The 27,416-nt window shown below is 48.2% G+C and overlaps 2 protein-coding genes across 2 annotated transcripts in view; one reads left to right on the top strand and one right to left on the bottom strand.

Annotated features, from left to right (window-relative positions):
- The first annotated feature begins 1,320 nt into the window (after positions 1-1,320).
- WIPI1 (WD repeat domain, phosphoinositide interacting 1) overlaps positions 1,321-27,416 on the top strand; it is a 31,734-nt gene continuing 5,638 nt past the window's right edge. Inside the window, exons 1-8 of the mRNA XM_037128097.2 lie at positions 1,321-1,498; positions 5,600-5,682; positions 7,013-7,182; positions 13,293-13,389; positions 21,381-21,478; positions 22,157-22,249; positions 22,860-22,930; positions 23,550-23,657. Of these exons, the coding sequence (XP_036983992.1) occupies positions 1,419-1,498; positions 5,600-5,682; positions 7,013-7,182; positions 13,293-13,389; positions 21,381-21,478; positions 22,157-22,249; positions 22,860-22,930; positions 23,550-23,657 (800 nt within the window). The 5' untranslated portion in view covers positions 1,321-1,418. The remainder of the gene's footprint in view (positions 1,499-5,599; positions 5,683-7,012; positions 7,183-13,292; positions 13,390-21,380; positions 21,479-22,156; positions 22,250-22,859; positions 22,931-23,549; positions 23,658-27,416) is intronic.
- The window catches only part of ARSG (arylsulfatase G), a 120,255-nt gene continuing 102,101 nt past the window's right edge, over positions 9,263-27,416 (bottom strand). Inside the window, exon 13 of the transcript XR_008389737.1 lies at positions 9,263-9,637. The gene's annotated coding sequence lies outside the window, so the exon portion shown is untranslated. The remainder of the gene's footprint in view (positions 9,638-27,416) is intronic.

The raw sequence follows: 27,416 nt of genomic DNA, 5'->3' as shown, positions 1-27,416 counted from the left end.
GGAGGAAAGCACCTTTGATCTGCGAGGTCACAAAGATGTTGCAGTTAAGACATCCAGACAGAGCTCTTTTCACTTAGGATGTTGTACGACACCTCACAACCAACTAAAGAGCAACCACACACATTGTGGATCTATGAGATGAACTATTTTTACATCATCTGAGAGAAGAAACTTATATTTGCATTTCAAACCAAAACCGAAAACCCAACCAGAAAATCTTAGGTCAAAACGGTGCTCTTCTCTCATTCTATGTCCAAATTTATATATGTCACAAAATAGATAAATTTGAATTATACCAATTTGAAGCGCTGTGATATAACAATAATGAAAATACCACTTCATCTTAAAAGTTGAAAAGCATGAATTAAAAATTCATCAGGAATTAAACCCAAAGCCAGTAGAACTAATAGAGCTAATGATTCATAAACTGCGCCAGTAATTCCACATGGTAACATGTATTTAGCTTATGAGTAGAGACCCTTTGTCATCTTGAATTACATGTTTTGAATTGTGTATTCAAGACATCATACCTTTCATAAAATACACCTATACACATAAAATCCTATACACATCTTCTTTCATTTTTTTCTTCAGCTACAGACCAAAAAGGTTTTGTCAAATACTGTCTAGCAGAGTTGTTTGGTGCATGGCTCTTGAAATCAGACAAACCCACATACTGATTGTTCAGCAGTTCCGGGCTTCAGTTGCCGCTTCTTTAAATTGGGCACAATTACCCTTTCCTCACAAAGTTTTCTCGAATTCAACGAGTTAATACAGTGTTGGCATGTAGTCATTCTCAACGGTAGTGCAATGGGTAAGATAACTTATCTGCCTGACCTTGGCATCCTCATTTTAGAAACATTTTCAAAGCAGCTTGATGACTCTACAAAAGGGTGGGGCTTTGGCGTCTAACGCTCTCTACTAAGCTCTGTACGTTTAATAGACGAAGAGTTACATACGACGGGGCATTGGGTGGGGTAGGATCCAGAGCGTCCGCATATCCACTGGACCCAGCTGGTCCCGCCCCAGCTGCACACGTTCGACTTTCTCCCTTCTTGCTAGAGGCTCTGGCAATGAAAACACCACCACGTGCCCTGCAAGCTCTGCATCACTACCCTTTGCCCAATGGCGAGCCGCGTCACGGATGGGGGGGCGGGTTTCAAACTAGGCGGGTCCGCCCACAACCATCGCCAATTGGTCAAGAGTGCTCCGCGGCGAGGACTCGTGGCCAATAGCAGCCGGAACCGCGGCAACACCAGGGGGGCCGGGCCGAAGCAAGGAGGGGCGGAGCGAAGCGGAATTGGGGTGGGGCTAGGGAGGAGAGGGGCTGGCCACCCGGCCCCTAGAGCCGGCGCCAGCGGGCTGCTGAGGTGGCTGTCCCCCGCTCGGACCTGCGGCTTACCCGGGTCGAGCCCCTGATGGAGGCCGAGGCCGCCGACGGCCCCCCGGGCGGGGTCGAAGCGGCGCTCAGCTGCTTCTCTTTCAACCAGGACTGCACGTAAGCGGCGGAGTCTGCCTGGCCGGGAAGTGGGGGACAGAAAGTGGCAGCCGGAGGTGTTGTCTTGTCCACAACTTGTAGCAACAGGCTCTGGCCTGTGCCCCAAGAGGCCGACAGCGGGACGGCGGCGGCTGTCCGCGTCTGGTTTGGGTCTAGGTATCCATCTCCTCCACTTTCCTCCGCCGCCAGCAGGGGATTTGGGTGCCCACGACCCTTCCTTGCTCAGGCCGAGAGCCAGGAGGGGCTGATCGAGATAAAAGGGGAAAGTTAGCGAGCGAAGTAGAGCTGAAGAAAACTAAGGAACAGGGGCTGTGGGTGGTGACCGATGTGGGGATCTGGGAAGGAGGGGCAGAGGCCAAAACAAAGAGATGGGAGGGGAGGGGCAGGTTGGAAGTTGACCCAAGGCGTGGTGGTTGGGGCCCAGGAAGCTGGGAGTCCAGGAAAAACTTTCCCATTTGTCCTTGAGCATCTCAACGTGGCATCTGGGCAGGGCCTCCGACCTAGAGGCAGCCTATCCCTGCGGGCAGGCCAGCCTCCGTCCCAGCCCCAGCGCTGGCATCTAGTCTGCTTCCTCTGGATGTCAGAAACCTTTCCGTTCATCTCCCTGTGTTTCCACGCAGCCCACTCGGCGGAGGCCGAACCGCTCTCTCCGAGCCCATGAGCCCAGTCTCGGCCCCGGGATGCTTTCCCCCAGGAACATGAACTCCTCTTGCTTTTTTAGTAGATTTTTAATGTTTCACCCTGATGGTCACGTTTGGACTGTGGCCAGAGAGCTGGGATTCCCTGGACTGGTTTTCAGGCATCTGGAGGGGTCCGTCCCTTGGACGCAGATGTCCTTTTCCTTCCCTTTTTTCACGGAATTGGACCCTCTGGAACATCTCTTTGGAATGTGCACTCAGTGCATCAGGCAGGAATGGCCTCTTCCCTGTTTCCCACTTCCTGCTGTACCAGTTTCTGCTATGTTCCTTGTTTGGAGTCTGCTTCGGGCTTGTGCTTTTGGCCTGTGACTGGGTTATGCTAATATTGATCATTCAGTGGGGGTAATTAAGGCTCCCAGTTACCGTCCTCAGCAACTCTGGCTTCCATTCCCTTTGCATTTCTGTTTAAATACACCCCATGCCAAACAGTATGCCTTTGTTCAAAAAAAACTATGAGTAATCGGGTAATCTGGTTATATCTTGGTTAGTTAGGTGCGTGACTTTGAAGCTTTCCTCCACCACAGCCCACAATAAGAAATATATATTACAACATCACCCAATCCCCATGTACAAATAATATCACCAAAAAGTGATTCACAGAATGGCATTTGCCCTTCTGATGGGTGATACCCTCTGGTATTTTCTATTTCCTTTTTTTAAAAGCCATTTGTGACTCACTGACTTGTTTTTAGGATTCACTCACAGTTGAGACCCACAGTTCACAAAAATGGCAGTCTAGATAAAATTCTGATGTTTCATAAGAAACATTTTGCAAGAGGGGATGGCTGTTGAAATGTCTGGGTATTTTCCTTCCCAAATGAACACAGGTTAAGGGAGGGAGTTAGTTTGCTTATTCGTGAATGTTCCAATTTCTGCTTTGTAGCCTTGTTTATTAGATTATTTTCATCTTTATTCTGGTTAAGCCCAAGCTTTCATAGCAGTTGGATAAGAATGTTATTTGCAAAACCGTAGGGTGCTGGGGAAATTAATTTCCTTGGTCCCTGCAGTTCATTCTATTTTGTTGGACGAAGGCTCTGCTGGGCAGCTCTGTCTCACCTATAAGTAAAAGTTTTTGTCACGGTCAGTTGTTTTGAGCCACACAGGGTATGACATTGAATTTTAAAACAAGTCAAGACCCTTACCAAATATATTCAGGAGTATCAGTGTGACTTTTTCTGTAAGTATAGTCTGTGTAGAAGATCTAGTATTTCTGGAGAAGGGGGGTGAAGATGACCCACCTTTACCAACCTCTTTTACTTACACATCATGCTTGCCACTGTGCTAGTCACTTTGGGTGCTTTTTTTTTTTCATTTGATTGGTGATGTATGTTTATCCCAAACACTGTGCCCATGAGAAATGAGGAGAATTTTCCTACAAAAAAAAAAAACTCTATGGATAAAATAAGGTTTTTGTCTGAATTCCTTGATTTGGAGTTAGGTAGCCATTGATTAACCATTGAAAACATACACAGTGACCACACCACCATTTTCTCATACATAAAATTCGTCTGTTCCAGGAGCAGGGCAGACGTTTGGAAATTATTTTAAATTGCCAGGTGTATTGGTTAATATTATAAGACTCTAGTTACAACATTTTTTTCATTACTCACAAGTTTTAGAAACCTCTGTTTACAACTAAGTGCGTCTGCATGTGGAAAAGTTTATATGAAAAGAATTTAAAACAGTAACTACAGAGTGTACTTGGGAGGTTTTAAGATGCGGCTAGCTTGTCTTTCCAGTTGCTGCTTGTCATCATTAAGGCAACTGTTTCTCCCAAGCCAAGGTCTAACACACCAGTTTAGACACTGGGCAGCCAGGAGACCTAAGGAACCCGAGCCACTGTCTCGCTGATTACAAGTTGACTGCAGTCACTCATCCGCATGTCCCAAGGAAGGACAAATGATTGGGTAGGAAAATAGTCCAGGGAAAATCACGTGACCTTCTCTTTTTTAGGCTAGTGAAACAAGACCTGTGGCATCAGGCTTGCTGCAGGAAGCTGCTTATTTTAGTACATGCTTCTCTGTGAAGAGCAAATCTCGCCTTTTCATGTATTTGTTTTCAATGAGGAAGGTGGACTCATTTGTAGGTCCACTGAGGACCACGGTAAGGTCCCTTGCGGTGGGACATCCCACTTCCCCAGGATGGAGGTGCCCGGGGTCAGACTGGTGTTCTCACCATCGTCTGTCTGTGTCAGGTTCGGGCCCTCACTCGGGGAAAAGCTGACGGGGATTCCCAGCTGCTGAACAAAACAGACTCATTTGCTTTCATCCTGAGGCCAAAAAAAAACAACCCAAAAACAAAAACCTGGGTTCACACTCTGTCGTTATCTGTGGATTGAGAAGTGAAAAATTTAAAAATCAGGGTTTGTTTTTTTTTAGTTCACATTGTCCCAAATAAGTGTTTAGTTTTTGTTTTGTTGGTTGGTATAAAGCAGTGTTCTCAATGCCTGGCTGCACGTTAGAGCTCTTGAACTAAAATATAAATAAATAGATTAGTTAAAAATTCAATGAATGAGCTCTGGCTGGTGTAGCTCAGGGGATTGAGCTCAGGCCTGCGAACCAGAGGATCGTGGTTCAAGTCCCAGTCAGGGCACATACCTGGGTTGCAGGCCATTTCCCAGCAGGGGACGCACAAGAGGCAACCATACCTTGATGTTTCTCTCCCTCTCTCCTTCTCTTCCCCTCTAAAGATAAATAAATAAACTCTTTTTAAAATTCAATGAATGAGAAAATATCAGGGTTGGGAGAATAGGGGCAGACAGTCATCAATATTTTTGTTCTTGTTGTGAATTTCCCAAGTGAGTTTGACGCCCACCCAGGGATGAGAGCTACTGGTATAAAGTGTCTGGGAATGTTTCATGGGAAAAAAATGAAAGAAAGCATCTATGAAGTTTTGCCTACTAATGACCTATATGACCTATTATGTCTACTAAGAACTTGTATTTCCTTTTTAAGCCAAAAAAAAAAAAAGGGTCATCAAGGGAATAAAAAATGATTTACCTCTTGGTAAAGTACCTCTCAAACAACTAGGAGCCCCCTCATTGTGTAGGGAGTGGGAACTATGGCGAATATCCTTCAACATTCCATTTTTCCTACTTCTGCTCAGCTGGGAAAACATGGTCTCTTGCAGGTTCGACATTTCACTTGATGTCACAGCCCATGGACTGTCTCTCAGCCACTGCGCATTTTCCTGTGTAGTCGTCTTTGACCTCGTCCTTTTACCTTGCCCGCCCACCTGACAAGGTGTGCCTTGTCGGTTAGAAAGTTGTCCAGTATCCAAGCACCTGAGGATGTGTGTTTATCTGTCCCCAGTGAAGTGAGAGGGAAAGGGGCCCTGTCTCCAGGCAGGTCTGAGTTGGAGCACAATACCTGTGGTCATTCCCGGCTGTCGTTCTCTCCCACAGATCCCTAGCAATTGGAACCAAAGCTGGGTATAAGCTGTTTTCTCTGAGTTCTGTGGAGCAACTGGACCAAGTCCACGGAAGCAGTAAGTGTGGTGTGGGTGTGTGTGTGTGTGTGTGTGTGAGAGAGAGAGAGAGAGAGAGAGAGAGACCCCAGGGCATCAGATCTTCCCTCCGGACTTTAACCCCTGGTGCCCCTGAGCTTTCTGCATTTCCCTCCCTTAGCCATCAAACTGGAGTCAGGATCTTTCAGATTGAAATACAAATCATTGTCGCCTCTTGCTTTGGAAAAAACCATGATGAAGCACTTAGATGTAGCAATAGCTTAGGTAATATTTTATATTAAGAAATCCTTTTTTTGAGCTATGTTGCTGATGGCTTTTCATGTACACATATTAACAGTCATCAGTTTCTATAGTTGTCACAATAAGAGATCAGTTTGGATTTTTCCCATTATATTGGCACTGTAGAATATTGGTGACATTCATTTGGTTGTGGAAGTGTGTTCTTTGCTCTAATAAAACAATACATCCCATTTACACAGTCCATATTGAAGGCATTAGAGTACTTCTAGTGAATATTTTTCAAAAGTTCACTTTAGAAATGTGACTCTAATTGTCCCAGAGTAAGCAATGGTCTATGTCATCAAAATAGGGAAGGATATACAGTCTTTGGATTTCTCAAAAAGTAAGTCATTTGGCAAATAATATATTGGGCTCCTCATTTGTTTATAGGATGTCACTTTTATTATGCCATTTTCATGAATATTTTGCTGTCTCTCTCCTGTCCCTGTGGGACTTGCCCAAGAACAAGAAAGGCATGAAAGAACATTCTCTCCCTGCGGGTGCTCAGGAGGCTTACTGATGTACTTTCTTCCAGCATGCAGAAGTACTTCCCTGGTCATAAAACGAAGTCCAGATTGTTTACATTGGGAAAGGGATTCCAGACCGCGTCCTGGAGGGCAGCACGATGGGGAAGGAGTCCAGACTTTTCTGTTACTGCCCCCCATGGCGGTCCCCATCTTAGCAGCAGAGACAAAAAAGAATCCTGAAAGCAGAGGCTGTGACAGAGTAGTCACTTCTTTGAAACCTCTTGATGAGAAAAGGGTAGATGGAGCTTGCTCGATCCCCTCAAATATGTTTCCTAGAGCAAACAGTGGCATCAGAGGGCCCTGGAATGGGAGCTCGGGAAGTCCTGACTTTGTGTCTGGTCACTGGTATTTTCTTTAGATATTTGATAGGGCTTTGGAACTGTTACACTTGGAAATGGTTAAAGCCTCACCATGAGGAAAAATCATTGCAAATGCGTGCTGATGGAGGGTGCCCGGAGACTCAGCAGGACCCAGGGACTGCTGGGAGCCTGGCCTAGTCAAGGGAGCACTGAAACCCAGGTAACTTCCACCGCCCTCCCTTCCAGATGAAATCCCAGATGTCTACATTGTGGAGCGCCTCTTCTCCAGCAGCCTGGTGGTGGTGGTCAGTCGCACAAAGCCACGGCAAATGAACGTCTATCACTTCAAGAAAGGCACGGAGATCTGTAATTACAGCTATTCCAACAACATCTTGTCCATAAGGCTGAACCGGCAGGTAAGTGGGGAGATCCATCCAGATTGCAAGGCTTCTGTTCATTGGGACCAAAGAGAAAGATGGATATCTTTCAAAATGAATGTTTCTAGAACAAGCATCAAATTCCAAAGGGGGTTTTCATACTCAGGCCTCACTTAATGAGGCTGCGGTAAAGAGAGTCGACTCCATGCATGTGTTTCAGTGGTGGGTCCTCCCTGGTTCTTCTGCCTCTTGTTCTTTCTCGGATGTCGGCCATTGGTTAGGAGAACCCTCCTGCGGATGCAGGCTGGCCACACCTCAGGCTCTGAAACTCTCCCCTGAGCTACTGCAGGGACACCTTCAGCAGAGGGATGCCTGTCTGATTCGGGTCCCTTTTGGTGGCACTCGCTGCAGATTGGTGGTAGTGCCGCTCAGAACACAGCTCCTGAGGATCGAGCGTGGTCCTCCTGCGTTGGTTCTGGAGCCAGTCAGTAAAAGTGCCCAGGGGACCAGGTGCTGGGTCTCAGGCTTCCACTGCCACCCAGAGAATACTTGAAGATTGTTCTTGTAGTGTTTTCTTTGTTGAAGGAAGGATTATTCTTATCTCAAATATGCTGCACCTTCTCTTGAAAAATATCAGACCTTGTGAAGTGAGTGTTTGAGTTATTAACAGAGTTTCCGTCGAATTACTAGATTTTAAATCCTATGAGGACAGCGGGGGTGTTTTGTTCACTGCTGTAAGACCTGGTAGAAAAATGCTCCATAAATATCTGTTTCCTGACCGCCTATTAAATAAACAAACCGACAGATCTCTGTATGGCCTTGCGGTTCTATCTATTCACGTAAACATTCCCAGGATGACGGAGGTCGTTTCATTCACTGAGGACAGTGTTTCCTTCTGTCTTTGTGCCTAAACTATTAAGTGATGATTAAATTTTTAAATAAGTAAGACAAAGTGCTTTCTTAAATTTATGGTAAGGAACAGATTATTTATTGGAGTTGATAAAATATTTTGACTGACTATCCAGTTAAGCCTGTGTAAAGCAGAGAATAGCCTGAGAAATAGGATATTGGGGGGGGAGCAGTAAGCAAAGAGGAGCCAGAGTAAAAAAAAGAAAATATACCCAGGTGCTTAGCAAGGGAGAAAAGACAGTTTGAGAGTTTTCAATTTGAACGATTCTAAGCACAATCCTTGGCGCAAAGGGCTCCCTCTGAATTCTGTTGGGAGCATGTGAAATCTCCTTACAGAACTGTATTTTTATTTTTGCATATAGCAGTAGCCAGTATAGGAATAGTAACTGTCCCTTCTGGTAGCTGATTGTATTTTTAAGATTGATCAGGCAAATTCCCTGTGGAGATCAGAGCCCTCACACAGTGCCCATGGTATTTATTTGTGTAACTTCTCTCTTACTTGCTCTCTGATGTTTTCTTTAGCAGATGGGACAAGACAGGATTATTCAAGTGTCCTGTTAGCCTTTAGCTGTCACTGTGACGTAACACTCATTAACACTCCTTGTAACGCTCGTTAACTTTAAGGCTCCCCGCCCCCCCACACCCCCGCCATCTTCCAAAGGACATTGATGCACCTGGGGCTCCTTGGCTGTTCACGGCCAAGCTCATAGGAACCCAGGTTGAACAGGTCTCTTCCTTTGACGCTTCTGTGCCTAGGAAGCTGATTCGGAACAGCTCTGGGAAATGTTTGGGGTTTGCTGGTCTTAACATTCACGTTTGGGTCTCAACAGCTTCTGCTTTAGGCAAGTCCTGCAGCCCCTCCCTGCCACATGGTGGAGGGCATCCCTCAGATACTCAGAGAGGAAGACTATTTAGTAATCGTGATATTTTGCCTTTTCCGTCGATGTGATTCCCCCGGTGCTTAATTGAGGAAATGTGTTCAGTGGAATAAAGACGGTCAACCAGAGGCTTTTCAATACGCAGCGTTTACAGGTCTCTGGTCCTCTGCTGTCACCGTCCACGTGGGTGACAGGGGCCCCTCAGAACAGATGTGGCATCCACAGCCAGCCTCTGAGGCTAAGTCTCCATCGGTGGTGCTTGAGGGCAGACACTGTAAATATTTTTTAACTGATAAAAGGAATTATTAAATGATAAAACTGAGGAAAGTCGGGGAGACCCACAGGGACAGGGCTGAGCTGAGTCGAAGGCCGGCAGCCCGTGGTGCTGCTGAGACTGAAGAGGGATTGTCAGACGGAGCAAGTGAGCAGGGCCCGGCCCAACCCAGAAGCGTGCTGTCATGTGAACCGAAGACAAAGTACCTCCTCTTTCCCTCTGAATGCTTTCTGTTTTCCTCCTGCTTAATTCTTGACTGCAGCCAACATGGGGGCGGCCTGAAATTTGGCCAAAGGGGCCCCAGAGCTGCAGGGAACGACGCGGACGAGGTCAGACAAGCTAGCAGTAGATGCTGATTCCGCAAGTGCTGAGGCTCCAGGAGGCTGGGGATTGGGTGTGGGGCTGGAGGGGGCTCTGAGAGAATATCAGAAACCTAAGAATATAACAAGCATAGAGTAATGAGAGTCCAAACCACAGTAAGTGCTGGCAAAGGGCAAAGGGATCGGGTTGACCAGAGAATGTGTGTTCTGTGGAGAAACACTAATTTGTCATCAGTTTTGAGACCCGGTTAGAATTTTGTTGCTCCTTAGCGCCCAGCCACAGAGCTGTGGCCACGGTGCTTTCATTAACATTAAGATATTTACATCTTATTTTTCTGCTTGGTTCAAGTGCCGGTCTCTGTTGTTCTGAGCTTTGGGGAGTCTTGCTGGGAAACAATGGAGCAGGCTTTTCCTAGGAGGAAAGCCTGCTGCTCTTTGCAGTGTTTTAGGTGCCTGCCTGTCCAAGTTTTGTTCCCTGGAATAAAAGGGTCTGGCCCAAGAACAGTGGTTCTTAAACACAGGTTGCGTCAGCATCACCTGGGGCACTTGGTGAACCACCTCCCAGACCAGAATCTCTGGGAGAGTCCAGCCCATGTTCCTTGGGTGCTCAGATTCGTGTCCAAGCCTGAGATCCACCAGCCTGGAGGGCAGTCAAGTAAGGCATGTGCCGGGGTAGGAGGCAGCTGCCCCAAGTGAGGTCGGAGATACTGGGCCCCAAATTCCTTCCCAACAGCTCCCCCAGCACCCGACATCTGTTTACCTGCCCTGAGCCATAGCTCCTGTTCCCTTACACACAACACGTTAACCCCGTGGCCTGCTCTACCTGGTAGAGCGCACCGCCATTGGGAAGGCCTCCAAACCCGACGAGTCTCATTAAAGAGGAAGAGAAGGGTCTCCCAGCACTGGGGAGGGGGACCCCCAGGGGGAGGAGCCGAGTGTGGGAGGGGGACCGGGTGTTCACGTGAGGGCTGAAGGGCTTCTCCATGTTTTCTACCAGGGATGGGGAAAGTGCTGGAGGAGACTTTAGTGAGATTAAAATCTGACCATTCATTGAGGGGTAAAACAGAAGGTTGGGACATCCAGGGAGAGCAATGAAACCCTCCTCTGTACAGGGGGGAGACTCGTTATGAACATTAAAAGGGAGACAGACTGTCTCTATATAGGACAAACCCACAGCCAGCATCCTACTCAATGGACAAAAACTACAAACATTTTCCTTAAGATCGGGAACAAGACAGGTGTGTCTGCTTTCACCACTCTTAAGCAACATAGTGCCAAAAGTTCTAGACAGAGCAATCAGACAAGAAGGAGTAACAGGCATCCAAATTGGAAAGGAAGAAGTAAAGCTATCATTATTTGCAGATGACGTGATACTATATAGAGAGAACCCTAAAGACTCCACCAAAAACTACTACAACTGATCGATAAATTCAGTAAAGTAGTAGGATACAAAGTAAATATCCAGAAACCAGTTGTATTTTTGTACGCCAATAGAACTATCAGGAAGTGAAACTAAGAAAACAATCCCATTTACAATCGCATCAAAAAATACCTAGGAATAAGTTGAACCAAGGATAAAAGACCTGTACTTAGAGAATTATAAGACACTGAAGAAAGAAATTGAAGAAGATACAAATATGTGGAAGCATATACCACTTCATAGATAGGAAGAATTAAGATTAAAATGTCCATAGTACCCAAAGCAAACTATAGATTCAATATCGTTCCTATTAAAATACCAATAAAATACCAATATATTTCACAGAACTAGAACAAACATTCCAAAAATGTATATGGAATCACAAAAGAACCCAAATAGCTATAAACAATTTTGAGAAAGACTAACAAAGTTGGGAGAATCACACTACCTGATATCAAACTATACTATAAGCCCATAGTAATCAAAGCAGCACAGTATTGGCATAAAAACAGACATATAGATCAATAGAACAAAATAGAGAACCCCAAAATAAATCCACGCCTTTATGGTCAATTAATATTTGACAAAGGAGACAAGGACATACATGGGGTAGAGAGAGTCTATTCAATAAGTGGTTTGGGGGAAACTGGGCAGACAGGTGCAAAACTAGACCACCTTCTTATGCTATACACAAGAATAAACTCAAAATGGATTAAAGACTTAAATGTTAGAATCAAAACCACAAAAGTCCTAGAAGAAAACATAGGTAGTAAAATCTCGGACATTTCTCATAGCACTATTTTTTCTGATATGTCTCCTCAGGGAAGAAAAACAAAAGAAAAAATAAACAAATAGGACATCAAACTAAAAAGATTTTTCAAACCAAAGGAAACCAACAAAATGAAAAGACAGTCCACTAAATGGGAGAACACATTCGCCAATGATACATCTGATAAGGAGTTAATATCTAAAATTTATAAAGAACTTATGAAACATCAAACAAATAAACAAACAATCCAATTAAAAAACAAGCAGAGGACCTGAATAGACACTTCTCCAAAGAGGACATACAAATGGCCAACAGACACATGAAGAGATGCTCATTGTCACTCATCATCAGAGAAATGCAAATTAAAACCACAGTGAGATGTCACCTCACACCTGTTAGAAGGGTCGTCACCAACAAACAACAAGTGTTGGCAAAGATGTGGAGAAAAGGGGACCCTCGTGCACTGTTGGTGGGAATGCAGCCTGGTGCAGCCACTGTGGAAACCAGTACGGTGTTACCTCAAAACAAAAAAATGAAACTGCCTTTCAACCCAGCAATTCCACTTCTAGGATTATATCTGAAGAGACCCGAGACACTAATTTGAAAGAATATACACACCCCTATGTTCATTGCAGCACTATTTACAATCGCCAAGATTTGAAGCAGCCAAAGTGTCCATCAGTAGATGAGTGGATAAAAAAGCCACGGGACATGTACACAGTGGAATACCACTTGGGTGCAAAAAAACAAGGAAATCTTCCCTTTTGCTACAGCACAGATGGACCTGCAAATATTATGCTGAGTGAAATAAGCCAGTCAGAGAAAGACAAATACCATATGATTTCACTCATGTGGAATATAATGAACAAAATAAACTGAAAAAAAAAAAAAAAAGAGACTCATAGATAGAGAACAGACAGCTGTCAGAGGGGAGGGTTGCGGGGCTGGGTGAAAAAGGTGAAGGGATTAAGCAAAAATTTAAAAAAGCAACCTCACAGACACAGACAACAGTGTGGTGATTACCAGATGGAAAGGGGGTGGGGGCGGAAGAGGGTAAAGGGGGGATAAACGGTGGTGAAGGAGACTTGACTTGGGGTGGTGAACACAATACAATATACAAACGATCTATTATAGAATTATATAGAACCAAAACCTATATAATATTATTAACCAATGTCACCCCAATAAATTCAATTTTAAAAAGAGGAGCCTGTCTGATGGACATAAGAATACAAAAACTTACCCAAAATTGCCTTAAACAGCAAAGGGAGTCTGGTCAGGAAGTGTTCAGACATCCTCATTTTAAGGAGAGGGGAAAGTACAAGGGAGGGAGGGAGGGAAATATCACTTAGAAATTTCTAAGTGTCTTGTATTTTAAGTTTCTGTTCAGGTGGCTGATGATGTACATGGGTGTGTGCGCGTGTGCGTACATAAACATCATCCTCAAATCCATCATCCAACTTCTTCCTCTCAGGCTTAGAATCCGGTTAGGACGTAGAGGAAAGATGAGTGATTTTGATCTGCTCAGTCCCTTTTGGCAGAACCCATCCAGTAGACTGATGAGTCTGTGTGGTTACAGAGGCTGCTGGTGTGCCTGGAGGAGTCCATTTACATTCACAACATTAAGGACATGAAGCTGTTGAAGACCATCCTGGACATCCCTGCAAACCCAACAGGTGAGCTTCCCGAACAAGGTCGGTGCCGCCCTCACCTCACGCCCGGGGGGCTCTTTTCATGAGCTGCATTTCCAGCTGTCTTGCAAACCCGCAGCACTGTTTCTGCTTTATAAGTCTTCGTGTTGTTTACTTCGAGGCTGTGTTTTAATGGTGGCAGGTTTAATAATGTTAAGGTCACATGTCCTGCAAGAGGCTGTGTGGCCACCATGGCCACCAGACAGAAACTCCTTTCATCTGGGACCCGTATTCAGCAAACGTGTCAAGGCATTTAAGGTAGATGCGTGGGAGGTTTCATGCCTCTGATACTGAAAGGTGTTTACTCCTAATTATTTTCTGTGGTTGCTCAGGATGGCGTAGGTGTAATAATTAAAAGCAGGTTTTGACTTGGTGTGTCTACGTGACTAGGAGAAAGACAAGCCGAACTGTAAAGAATACATTCTATTACACCTGGCTGGTATGGCTCAGTGGATTGAGTGCTGACCTGTAAACCAAAGGGTCGCTGGTTTGATTCCTAGTCAGGGCACATGCCTGGGTTGCATGTGGTCCCTCGTTGAAGTGTGCAAGAGGCAACCACACATTGATGTTTCTCTCCCTCTCTTTCTCCCTCCCTTCCCCTCTCTCTAAAAATAATTAAATAAATAAAATCTTTTTAAAAAAAGAATGCATTCTATTATACTACAAAAGAAACCTCTCCTTGGGTGACCTTCAGGGCTCATGGACTTCACAAACTTCTCCGGATGGAACACTGTTCAATAAGTTTCTCAGCTAAGAGTGGAAATAGTTTGGATTTGCTAGTTTGAAGCAGCAGATGATGACATTTTAGGAAGTCACTGAGCGAGGAGTCAACGAGAGAGAGGCCCTTTACGGGGCGGCAGGGCAGGGAGTCACCACGTGAGAACGATTTGTGTACCTAACGCTTCGGGTACGAGGTATAAATTATATTCCACTTTAGGGTCATGAAGTGGCTGCTTCAGTTCACTATAGTGTCCCAGCTCTGTGTCACTGAATTTCAAAGTCTGCTGGGACCAACCCAAGATACGTAGGCTCTGAGCCTCAGTTTCCTTCTCTGTAAAATGGGGTCATGATGCCCATCTCACAGTGTCAGCTGAGAACGAAGTGAGGCTGAGTTTGTGAAGGCGGCCAGCCCGCGGGCAGCACACACCTCTCCTGTGCCTTTGCTCCGCTCATCTCATCGCCACATCCGGCCCTTTACCGTTGACGTCAGTGCTGAAAAATCTTAGCCTTGACGAAATGTTTTTAAAAGACCGAAGCTGTGGAGGCCATCTAAAGTTCTGTGAAATGACTTTAAAGCCTATTTCACAAACTGGAGGGTGGTCAGTGCAAGAGCCGTGGGCGTTAAGTTTGATGTTTTAGGAATGAGAGGCTGAACTCATCTGCAAGAGTAATTCCTGAAGACATACTGTGTGCCTGGGACCGCACTAGGTCCTGTCAAGTACCTATAGGCCGATCACGGGAAGCCCACCTCCAGCCACATTGTTCCCAGAGCCCATCTGCTCTGCGTGACACACAGGCGCAGGACAAGTAGGCGTAGGACCCAGGGTATGATGAGTGCAGGCTGTCGATAAGATGTGCTCTCTGGTCCAGGAGGAGAGGTGGGCAGAATCTGAGCAGAACTCCCAGAAGGCGTGGGCCCGGGCTGGACCTTGGCAGATTTTGGCAGGGGACAGTTGGGGACAGAAAGCTCAAAGCATGCGTGGCTCTCTGTTCCTTAGAAGAGTGGGCCACTGGGCTCAGTGAGTGGCATCTCCAGCACAGGGGCCTGTGGGCCGCCCAGCAGTTGGCTTCCTTCCCCCACTGCACCCTCCACTCTCAGGCTGCATGGGCCAGGGGACCGTGCGGCCTGTCCTCGGGCCGGGCCTGTTCCTCTTGCAAAAGCAAAGTTCCTCCCCATCTACTCTTCAGTTTTAGCAACTACAGCTGTTTTTCTTAGCTCAAAAACTCATTGGTTACCTTGCTTTTTTTTCAGTTTAAACAAGGAGGAAAGAAGTTTTTGAAAGTGTGGGGCTATTTTAAAAGAATGTGTGTGTATTTGTAAAGGAACAATTCTGTCTCAAGAAAAATTAGAAGCAATGGTGGGTGTTTTCTCTGTTGCAGGGAAACATCGGGAGTAGATTCAGGGACAGATTTAGCATTTCCTTCTGAAAGACCAGGGTCAGGTCGAGAGACCGAAATGTGTCTTATCACACCTGAGCCATCCTTTGGAGAGAATGTCCGGGAGTTTTTCAGACCCTGAAATTTGTAATTATCATCTCCACAACCACTGAACTCCCTTTCTACTTCAGTAAAATGGAGATGGCTTCTTTTACCCCCCAGAACTGTGGGGAGGACTGAGGGCCTGGGGTGACCGCTAGGGCGTGTGGGCTCTGCACTTGCAGGTGGCCCGCCAGGGTCACAGACTGGCCCAGCGCCAGCCGGCGGGCAGCCCGACAGCGGCCAGAGTTGCACTCCAGTGACGTGACCAGCTCCTCACTCAAGAGCCCCCAGCTGCCTCTGCACTGTCAAAACCACAAACATAAAACCCTGAGGCCAGTGGTCTCCTTTATTTGGTCTCATTCTCTAATATGTTTTCTGAACAAGGATAAGGATGGAAACTCCGGCTTTGATTTAAAAGCCCTTAACGAGTACACGAGGGAGACAGAATCACTTGTCTCACTGTCTCGAGCACACAAACTCTGTACTCGCTTGGCCCGCGCGAACTACAAAGAAACGATATACACGGAGTCCTCCCGCTGCATTGCGCTCAGTATCCCACGTGGCTGTAAATTTCCTTCCTCTTTGTCTCTGTTTGTGCCATGCCTGTTCCTGTTGTGACAAAGATTGCAGGCCGTTTCCTCTGAAGAGTTTGGCCAGAGGGGACTCGAAGCTAATTTCCTGCCAGCGCAGCAGTCTGTGCGCTGAGCGGTGGAGGGTAGAAACTTCCGTGCGGCCACAGGCGCGCCACAGAGCTCGCAGCATTTTACGGAAGGCGGCGGGGGCGGTCTGTACCACACCTGAGCGTGCATCGCAGAACGAAGGAGCGGTTTATTGTGCGGTGAGGGCTCCCTGAGGACCGGCAGCACAGGTGGGGAAATGGCTCTCCCTTGCAGAGGCACAGTGCATTTGCAAGCACAGAGATTCCTTTCTATTTTTGAAAACTGGAGAGCACATTCTGAGCCATGAATCAGCCCGGAGGGAACAGCATATAATAAATCACCATTAACTTGCTTTAAGTTTGACATGTCGTACTCTGAATACCAAGATGACAATGACTTAGAATCACAAGACCTCCTTCTAATGCAGCTGCCAGTACCATCGGTTCTTTGGCAGATAGGAGGGCCACCTCTCCCAGCTGCAGGAGTTACAGCCAAACAATTTCAGTGAAGTTACGGTTGACAATGATTTATGAAAATGCGTGTCAAATCTCAGACACGTCCAAAAGCCACATCAAAACCAAGTTCCTACGGAAGGAAATGTGCTCAAATATTGAGAATAGTGAAAAGTCTCCAGGTTTTAAAATGATGGTGATTTTTTGTTCTCTTCATGTGTTCTGGACTCTTGAAATTATTTACATTATCACTTTTCTGTTATAAAATAATATCGAAGGACCCCAGCCAGTGTGGCTCAGTGGTTGGAGCATCGTCCTGTAAACCAGAAGGTTGCAGGTTCAGTTCCCAGTCAGGGCACGTGCCTGGGTTGCAGGTTTAGTCCCTATTAGGGGTGCATACAACAGGCCACCAGTTGATGTTTTTCTCTCACATAGGTGTTCTCTCCCCCTCTCTCCCTCCCTTCCCCTCTCTCTGAAATAACATGTCCTTGGGTGGAAATAAAAAATAAGATAATATCAAAGAAAAAGCTCGTTTTCTTCCTCAGAAGGCTTTGTGTGGCATCTGGGACAGAAACGAAGATTCTCCATGCTTTCCTTGGGGACTCAGCAAGAAGTAAAGGTGCATTCTTATCGCCGGTTGGATTTGTCTGAGAATTAGACCCTAGGAAATTGAAGGAACTCATGTTCAACGTGTCTTGGCACCTTTGTTAAGTCTGTGAGGGTCGGTGTGTAGGACCCCTTGGCTACATTCAAATGGCCAGCAGAGGTGCGAGCCCAAGGTCAAGGCTGCCAAGTAAGTGGTTGCATGTCAGAGTGCACCTGCCTAAGCCACTCCCCGCTGCCCCTTTCTTGTTAGAATCGAGGGTCATCTCATTCTCCACTAGTTCCATGTCAGCTGGAGAAGTGGGAGCCTTCCTTTCTGAGATATTTACATTTTAACATAAAACTCTGAAGGGCACCTCAGACCTGCTGGGAGGGGCTTTACCAAAAAGACAAGAAGTAGCAAGTGTGGTGGAGGACTCGGAGAAAGGGGGACGCTTGCACCCTGTTGGTGAGAATGTAAATTGGTGCAGCCACTATGAGAAAGAGTCAGAGGTTCCTCCAAAAACTAAAATTAAAATGACAGCATGATCCAGCTACTCCACTCCTGGGACTGTACCCGAAGAAAATGAAATCACTCTCCCAGAGAGATGGCTGTGCCCTCATGTCTATGCTAAGCATTCCCCAGGACGGTCGGGATACGGAGCCAGCCCGAGTGTCCCACGGTGGGGGGATGGGTAGAGAAAACTCGGGGTGTGTGCACAACGGAACCTGCTCAGCCATAAAAGGAATGAAATAGTACCCTGAAAACAACGCAGGTGGACCCGGAGGGCATTCTGCTGCTTGAAATATGTCAGAGGACAAATACCACAAATACCGTATGATGTCTTATATGTGGAATATTTTAAAAGTGTGATCACGGATACAAAGGACAGATGAGTGGTTGCCGGAGGAGGAAAGTGGGGGCTGGGCAGGACGGAGGAAGGCGGTCGAAAGGCACAGACTTCCGGCTGTAAGGCAGGTCTGTCCTGAGAAGGTCATGTGCAGCATGGTGATTACATGGCTTGCATAACTGGAAGTTGCTGAGATTAAGTCTTTCACGTTCTGCTCCCAAGAAAAAAATTCTAAGTAGGTATGGCGATAGATGTTAACTAGATTTACGTGTGATGGATACTTCACAATTCACACAAATATTGAATCGTTATGTGGTACAGGTGAAACTCATATGTCATGTGGCGATCATACCGCAGTTAAACAAAGAAACCTCTGCAAGGCAGCTGGAACTATCTGCTCAGACGTTCTGTTCCGAGACCTAGCATTCCCCTGCCACAGAAATGGGCCCTGCCGATGTTTCAGACGGAGGAAGTAAATAAAGACTTGGCATCTTGGAGTGTCAAGCTGGAAAGGACCCTAGATTACCGAAATCCCCTCATTTCACAGACGGGACACAGGCCTGAAAGGGCCACCAGGAACGCAGCCAGTTTCCCAGTAGGTGGCAGACCTGGGTCTTTGACTCAGGTCCTCAGCCTGGCTCTGCCACATCTTAAAACACTGCCCATTTTTTTTCCTACCAGCTTTACTGAGATATCATTGACATGCCATATGATTCCCCCATTTATAGTACACAATTCAACAGCTTTTGGTGTATTCAAGAGTTGTGGGACCACCACCACAGTCAGTTTTAGAACATTTCATCTCCCCCCCCAAAAATGCCATATATCTGAGTCACCACGCCCCCTGCCCCATAACTTCAGGCCTAAGCACCCTGATCTACTTCCTGTCTCTAGATTTATCCATTCTGGACCTGTCCTGTCAGTGGAATCATAGTACCGATGTATAATGCAGTATGGAGGAACACGGAAAATATTATTTAATATTGGATATCACATGGAACTTTCTGTGATACCTAGTGGAGAATGAGATGACCCTCGATGCTAACGAGAAAGGGGCAACAGGGAGTGGCTTAGGCAGGTGCACTCTGACGTGCAACCACTTACTTGGCAGCCTTGACCTTGGGCTCACACCTCTGTTGGAAACCCATTTAACAGACCATTAATGAAAATGTCAGTTCCCTATTTTATTTAAAAAGATGCCTCTCTTGCCTGATCTCAGAGTTCCTATTCCGATCGTGCTTCTGGTTCTGGCAATTTCCTGAACTCACAACCTGGTGTCTTTTGTGACAGCCCTCTCTCACTAAGCATAACATTTTCCCTGTTCTTCCACACTGCATTATACATCGGTACTTCGTTCCTCTTTAGTGTCTAATAATATTCCATTGTAAGGACAGACCATGTTGTATCTACCGTTCATTGGTTGGTAGATGTTTGGGTTCTTTCTACTTTTTGGCTATTATGAATAATGGTTCTGTGAACATTTACTATGAGTTTCCATGTGGCCGTATGCTTTAATTTCCTTGGGTGCGCATCTAGGAGTGGGGTTCGGGGTGACAGTGACTCTGTGTTGAGCCTTTGGAGGAACTGCCGGCTGCGCTCCCAGCAGCCGTGATCAGGGTTCCAATTACCTGCCTTCTTGATAATAGCTGTCCTAGAGGGTGTGAAGCAGAGTTAATCAAAACCTCATTGTAGTTTTGATTAACTCTGCTTTTTTTAAACTCAGAAAGCTTCAGTACTTCCTGGCCGCATTTACAAGAACTTAACACTTCGGTTTGGTACTCAAGTCCTTCTCTGGTCGCCACATTCGGTCTTAACCTCCTTTCCGCCGTCCACCACTGTGGGGACCCACCTGCCAGCCATCCTGACGTCCTGATTGACTTCCCTCCCCGGTTGCACAAGACCAGCATTCCTTCTGCTGGGCTAGCTGTTCTTCAAAATGCATTCTGGATCACAAAGCACCGGATGAGACAGGCATTTGGGATTCCCGGGGCAAAGCTGGGAAGGTACGAGTGGTGTCTTGTAAGGCTGGGACCAAGAGTGACCTTGTGCACAAGGAGTCTGCTGGCAGCCAGAGCGTGCAGGTGACGGTGCCAGGCGTGATCTCGGTCCTCCCACAGTTCCTGGCTGTGTCCTTGGCAAAGCCAGGGCAGGAGATAAGAGCCTTGGTTCCAGTTCTCCACATTGGATTTTTTCCCCCTCTGCTCTCTGCTGCAGCAGATTAGGCAGGGTACATTTGACCCTGATCTGAAGTTTCCCTTGTACTTGTATAGGAAACCCATTTAACAGACCAACCAGTAATGAAAATGTCAGTTACCTATTTTATTTAAAAAGATGCCTCTCTTGCCTGATCTCAGAGTTCCTATTCCAATCGTGCTTCTGGTTCTGGCAATTTCCTGAACTCACATTTATCACCTACACCTCTATCAGTCTCAACCCTTGTTGTGAAAAACCTGCCCTGAAATGCTATCGGAGTCAACTTTGTCATTGAAAAATAAAAGATTATTTAAAGTAAAAAATGCTATTAGGATTCCCCCACACACACATAGACCTTAACCCCCTTGAAAACAGAAATGGCTTATATTGGTTTGATGGTTCGGCTGGATGTTTACTCTTCCAGAATATTGTTGAAACATCGTAAGTACAAAATGCCCTTCCCTTAGCTTGTTTCAATGGCACACACACCACCTCCACCGCAGGTGCTGTCCTCAGATGAACTTCCACCTCTGGGGTGCCCAGTTCCCTTAGCAAGGCTGGACATTTGGTTCCAAAATGAGCCATTTCTAACTAGGTCCTGTCCCTCCACACCTCCCATTCTCCAACTTGAAATGACTGGCCAGGTGTATTTAATCACCTGCAGGAAAGCTAGCACATTCTGTGCTTTTGCAGTAGGAAGTCTTATTTCAGTTATGAGTAAGTTCTCTTGTAGACCTAGAGGGTAATGGGATAGGACGAGAAGTCGAAGCAGTTTCAGAGCCCTGGCGTAAAATGTGAAGAACAACATTTTAAGTCATCTAAATCCTGTAGCCAGGGAAGAGGACACGCCAGTGTCTAACTGGAGGTCTTCCCTTGGGAATTTACCATATTGGGTTAGATTAGAATCATCAACTGGAAAGTCAGTGTCTGCAGAGCCATTCCCTCCCTCACCAGTAGGCGGCGCTGTAGGCGCACTGTTTTCAGGTGCCCTGTCTGGGTTAGGTTCACTGGCTTTTCATCAGCTGTTTATTCTCTGTCAGGTCTGTGTGCCCTCTCTATCAACCATTCCAATTCTTACGTGGCCTATCCTGGAAGTCTGACAACAGGCGAGATCGTGCTTTATGATGGACACTCCTTGGTAAGTTGACAGTGACCTGGGCTGCCCCGGCTCACCTGCCTGGCTCTGTGGCCAGTGGCAGGTGTGAGCAGGCACTGCCGCAGTAGCTGAGGTGCAGGGGTGGAAGCACCGCTGGGGGAGTTTGTTCTGGCCACAGCGTTGGGTGTGGAAGAGAAGGTAATGTTATTTGCCCGCGTGCCATCAGTCAACACAGCCAGGGGGCAGCGTGCCAGGCCAAGGCAGACATCTGCAGCGTCACGGGGACCACGTGCCAGCTGGAGGCCCGCCGTGGGCTTGAAGCTGTCACACCGCAGTGTGGCACAGTCCGTGACAGTGTGTGGCTCTTTCACGTTTCCTGCCCGCTGCTCTCCAAGCTCCATGGGGAGGGGCGGGATTGCTGTGGGAAGCCCCCTGAAGAGGCACCCCAGGAGGGCCTGTGACTACGATGTCACTCGCAGCAGGCACCGTTGGTTGTCCATCTTCCTGAAGGCAGGAAAAGAGATAGAAGTGGAGTGGCCCCTGAAGCAGAATCTGGACACACCAGAAAATGATTGACGCCTTACATGTAAAAGTTCTGCTGGAAAGAGAGACAGGGAATCCAGCAAATGAGAGAGTGTCTCAGAAAAGAAAAGAGGAAGGAGAGGAGTGTGAAACCCCTCTTTGCCAGCATCGATGTCCATTTTTCCTTTTCACCGACAGAAAACGGTCGGCACTGTTGCTGCCCACGAGGGGACGCTGGCGGCCGTCGCCTTTAACGCCTCTGGCTCCAAACTGGCGAGCGCTTCTGAAAAGGTGAGTGCACGCTCGTCCTCACAGGCCCTCCTGCTGGGGGTTTGCTGGATGGCCTTCTGATGAGACTCGCCTGCTGACATGAAGACCGACTGGCTCTGGGCCCGCGCGGAATTCATTTCCGAAGAATAATGTCTGGCCTGCTGCAGTATATTGATGCATCTATTAACTCAACAGACCAAAGGCCTGTGCTGTGCAAGACGCAAGATAAAAACTTGCCATCTGTTGAGAAGTGTGCGTGCCCCTTGTGGCAGACACGGATAGGTGCGATGCTGCCTTTCCTCGATGTGGTTGTAAACAAAGTGCTGGAAGAGTGATTTTCAAATGCCATGAAAAACAGGTCCATTCTGACAGGCAGAGACTGACTTCTAGAAAGCCAGAGCCATTTGAGCAAACACACACAGAGCCGTGGGCCAGGGTGGGAGGGACAAGGGAGGCAGACGCCAGCCGAGAGTTACTTACAGGGCGCAGACACAAAAAAGCCTCCGTGCCCCACACGCGCTTCTTCTTCGGAGACAGATGTTCAGAGCCAACGAAACAAGTTCCTCTCTGAAGGGACCTGTCTGTGTGAAGCCATTAATGGTATGAAACGTCCCCCTGCTTTCTTTTCCAGGGCACGGTCATCCGGGTGTTCTCTGTACCTGAGGGGCAAAAGCTCTATGAGTTTCGGAGAGGAATGAAAAGGTGTGTGTTCACTGTAAAACCCAGTTTAAAGTACCCACAGAGGTTCTGCAGTGGACGGCTGGCAGCCATCTAGGGAGAGGCGGGAGGGCGGCTGTGTGCCCTCCCCTCTGAGCCCCAGAGTGGGTAGAGCTATACTTTCTCAGGTAACCTTCTAGAGGCACTGCTTGGTACACCTGAGAGTGGAGATGCCATTTTAACACAGTTCAGCCACAAGAGTCTTTTTTTTTTTTTTGACATGAATGGGTGGCCAGCAGAGGAGGAATGCAACAGCAAGGGAGTCCCAGTGCAAAAAATTCCGGGTCCCCTCTGTGGAAATGAGAGTGCAGTGGTATGGGATGCTTTTGGCTGCAGGGTTTGCAGCTGATCAGTGCACAGAGCAGCTGGAAAACCTCCAAGCTGACAGGAGGGAACAACGCCTTGTTTCTTCTTGCCTGAGACCGTGACCCTTTATGAAGCTTTTCACCATTAACTTCTAAGGAAGGACATGATGTGCAGGAGGTTCTGGAATACCCAGACTCTTCAGGGTACACATAGCTGTCTAATGAAGCAGGTTTTAGAACTCCCGGGCCGGAACCCTCGCTCGTTCCGGCTCACTGGTGCACGTGTTGCTGTGTCCTAGGTACGTGACAATCAGCTCCCTGGCCTTCAGCATGGACTCACAGTTCCTCTGTGCCTCCAGCAACACCGAGACCGTGCACATCTTCAAGCTGGAACACCCCACCAACAGGTAAGTATGGCGCCACATATAAAACACCCATTCGGCTGCAGGAGTCGGGCCCCGGTGACTCTGCTCTAGAGGCCACTGCCGGCACCATGGTTTCTTCTCTTCCTGAACGCCAGGCCTTGGCTTTCCTTGTCGGGCCTCCACCAGATGCCGAGTGCGTGTTAGCCAAGCCCTGCTAAAGAAATGCATGGAGGCACAAGTCTAGGGACACTCAGCTGGGGGCAGGTAACTCAATGTTTCTGGACTTACCTACAGACCAATCATAAACCCGCCTTTGACTTGTTGTAAGCATTAAAGGGGTCCTTTGACCTAATGCGTTGAGTGTAGTACCTGCATACAGTAGGCACTGATAGGATCAGCCAGTGTAGCTGTAAATGTAGGAATATAATCATCGCCACTACCCGACCACAGAGCGCTGGGCAAACACACTCAGTGCCCGTGAGCCTGGCTGTGGCAGGAGTCGGGCAGGCTCGCAGCACAAAGCCTGTGTTAAGAGTGCAGCCGGGGCCGTGCATATTTGTTTGCTGTTGTTGCTCTAACAAATTAGCACAGACTGAATGGCTTAAAACAGCAAACACGCATTATCTCATAGTTCTGTAGGTCAGTAGGCCAGGACAGCTGGATGCTCCTCCGCTCAGGGTCTCACGAGGCAGAAATGCCGGCGTCAGCCAGCTGCGTTTGCATCTGGAGCTTGAAGTCCTCTTCCAGCTCACGCACATGGATTCCCTCTCGTGCTTTGGATTTCTCCGGCTTTCCCTTCTGCTGTCCTTCTCTGCCTGCAGTCAGGGAGAACTCTCTGCTTTTAAGGGCTCACGTGACTGTATCAATCCCACCTGGATAATCTCCCTGCTACAGACAGCTGGGTCGTACAACAACAGTCACTGCTGTCTCCTCACCGTCATGTTCCAGGGGCTGGGGCATGAAATCTTGGGGCCCTTCTGAGAAATTCTGCCCACTGTCATGTGTAAGCATGAATTTACTGTGCTAAGTACATGTTACATGAGTGCCCATGTCCTCTCCTGAAAACACTTTACACTCAAAAGCTGTAAAGGCAGGATGAAGTCCCCTCCCACCCAGCCATCATTTGTGGCTGTGTCACTTTGCCCAGCCCTCCTCACAAGGTCAAGATCTCACCTGTAGTAGCACAGCAGATGGCTCACACCTTCCTCAGGGACTTCAGACACCCGGTGTCTCCTGCCACTTCTCTGTAGCGTCGTTATAGGAAGTTGAAACATGAAGAGTGGTGATTAGCCCAGTCCCGCTCAGTCCCACTCAGACAGCAGGTGGTGGGGCCAGCGATAACGATGCTCGTGCACTGAGAGCATCTCACGGTTTCTAGAGCCTTCTCACCCGCTCCTCCCTTGGTTCCCACAACCTTCCTAGAAGGCAGGCCAGGGAGTAGTTTCATAACTAAGGATACTGGGTCAGAGAAGCTCAATGTCTTGCTCAAAGTCTGCCTGTTTCCAAGTTCAGGGCCACGTAGAAGCACCACATTTCACATCCCTGCCAGGCTTCCAGGGCTTCTCCAGGGTGGGAACCCCCCACGTCTCGGACAAACGTCTCAAGTACATCATCCTGTGCTGGGTTTCGCGATGGTCCCGAGGGAGACCCGTCTTCTGAGATTGAAATTCTCCTCCTCACTTTGCAGTAGAACTTTCATGAGAAATGCACTCTCCCCGTAGCGAGTGCGATACCGTCCCTGGCCTCGGCGGTGTGCATATCCATCCGTGTGGGCCTTTGCAGCTCCAGCCAAGGGCGCCAGCAACCAAGCCACTGTGCTGTGGGTCAGTCCTGGTTCCCACTTCCATCTGCAGGCTGGCGTTCCACCCCTTCTCCAGAACCTTGTCCCCCACAGGTGTTCGAAACACTGGGGGCGGCTCCTTCTCACCCCCCAGACTTCCTGCGGCCTTGCAAATGTCCATCTGTTTATGTGCGTCCCAAGGCCCGCTGTTCGCCCTGTAGGTCTGACTCTGCACGTGTGTCACGAAGATTGCATCTATATTCTAGACTTCTCTCACTCTCTAAAATCCAAGCCCTGTTCTCTTCTGGAGGTGCAGCTCACTGCCCGCTGTAGCAGGCTGGAGCGCCAGAGTGCGGCGGAACAGTTAAGGTCCTCTTCAGTCCTGAGGGCCTGCGGATGAGTGACCCAGCCGCTGCTTTAGTCACGTCTTTACCTGAGGTCGTTACTGGTACTTAAGACGGGAAGTCACCATTGGAACTCAGCTCACTCTCCAGGCTCTTCTTGTTTCTGCCGCGACCTCAGGTCACGAGGACCAAAGCCCTCCCGTGGTGCCTGACTCCCCCCTCAGCCATCCATGTCCACGATGATGCGTTAACACGTCCTGTGTGCATGGCTCACACTCGCCCCCTCAGCCTCATTTCCCCAGCCGCTGCCCTCATCCACATCTTTAACATCTCGTCTGGGCCAGTTCATGACTCTTCTCTTTAGTCCCCCGCCTTCCAGGCTCTTCTGACCAGTCCCTCCCACGTGTCCTCAGAGGACTGACCTTCTGAGTGTGCTCCTGGGCACATGACCCTCCCCACAGACGCCTTCGTGACCCTTTGCCCTCGGGAACACAGTCCCAGCTCCTCCAGCTGGCACTCAAGGCTTCCCTTGGTGCTCCTTACCTGCTGCTGCAGCAGGGACAGCCTGGCTGGGACTCCCAGGTGCACTGCTCTGCGCCCACATCCAAGGGGCCCTCCTCTGGCCCCCACCCCACCCCACGCCACCCTGGGGTTCTGAGCCAGACCTGCCCCCCGAGCCAGGCCCAGAGGCCCCCACTGCCAGAAGCTCTTCAATCGCACCAGCCTCAAAGGAGCCGTCTTATAAAACAGCATTTGCCAGGTGCCAGGTGCTGTGTGAGGCCGGCCTGTGCGTATGCTACCTGGTTATCGTCACGGCGAGGTGACCATGACCATCCCTGTTTCGCAAAGGAGGAAAGTGGGGACTGACAGGGGAGGAACTCTATCCGCCTCTCTCCCCTGTGGTCCTGGAGTAGCTACCGCCTGTGCCTTTACGTGACATTAATTGTTCACGCCTTTTTCTTCTTTCTTTCCATGCACCATGGATGTAGGGCCTGGGTATTATCCCTCTTTGTGTGTTCCAACCCCGAGCACAGAGCTCCAGGACGAGCAGTGCAGGGATGTTCTGCGACGTGTGAGAGCGTCCTCGTAGAATGATAGCGGTGTGCCTAGGAGGGCCAGTCCCTTTCGAATGAGAACATGGAGGTCCGGGGGGTTTGTCCCAGAACCATCCAGCCAGAGGTGACAGAGTCAGAAATAAACTGCAGAGCGTCTGAGCCGCGCTGCGTGCGCCCACCAGACCTGGTGACACAGACCAGGACCTCTGAGCAGGTGTGGCCGCCCGGGTCCTCGGCGTGCTGCTCACTGTGCAGAGCAGAGGCGGGGCGTGCCTGTCCCCATGCCTGTCCCCATCCACACGCACAGCTCCCACCAACGGAGCAGTCGCCCCTTTGGCAGAGGCCCCGGGATGAAGTCTCATGACTGCAGGAGGTGCACCAGGTCTCTCTGAATTATCTCCACCCAGCAGTTGCTGGGTGCCTGGGTGCTTCAGGGCTGGAATCAGTGGGAGGCTTGCTTCCCACTCAGTCTGGCTCAGAGGCCTTGACGCTAAGATCTGACTGTTCTTTTCTGAAAACCGGAAAGGCGTGCGCTTCCTTTATAGAGTCCGGAGAGCGATGCCATCTCATTCTCCACCCCGACCCCCTTTTAGAAATTGAGAAACCAGACTGATCATCAGAC

This window comes from Artibeus jamaicensis, unplaced genomic scaffold, assembly GCF_021234435.1.
Source record: "Artibeus jamaicensis isolate MK-2021 breed Jamaican fruit bat unplaced genomic scaffold, CSHL_Jam_final contig_1998, whole genome shotgun sequence".
In the NCBI taxonomy this organism is placed as follows: Eukaryota; Metazoa; Chordata; class Mammalia; order Chiroptera; family Phyllostomidae; genus Artibeus; species Artibeus jamaicensis.
This window is presented reverse-complemented; position numbering and strand designations above follow the sequence as displayed.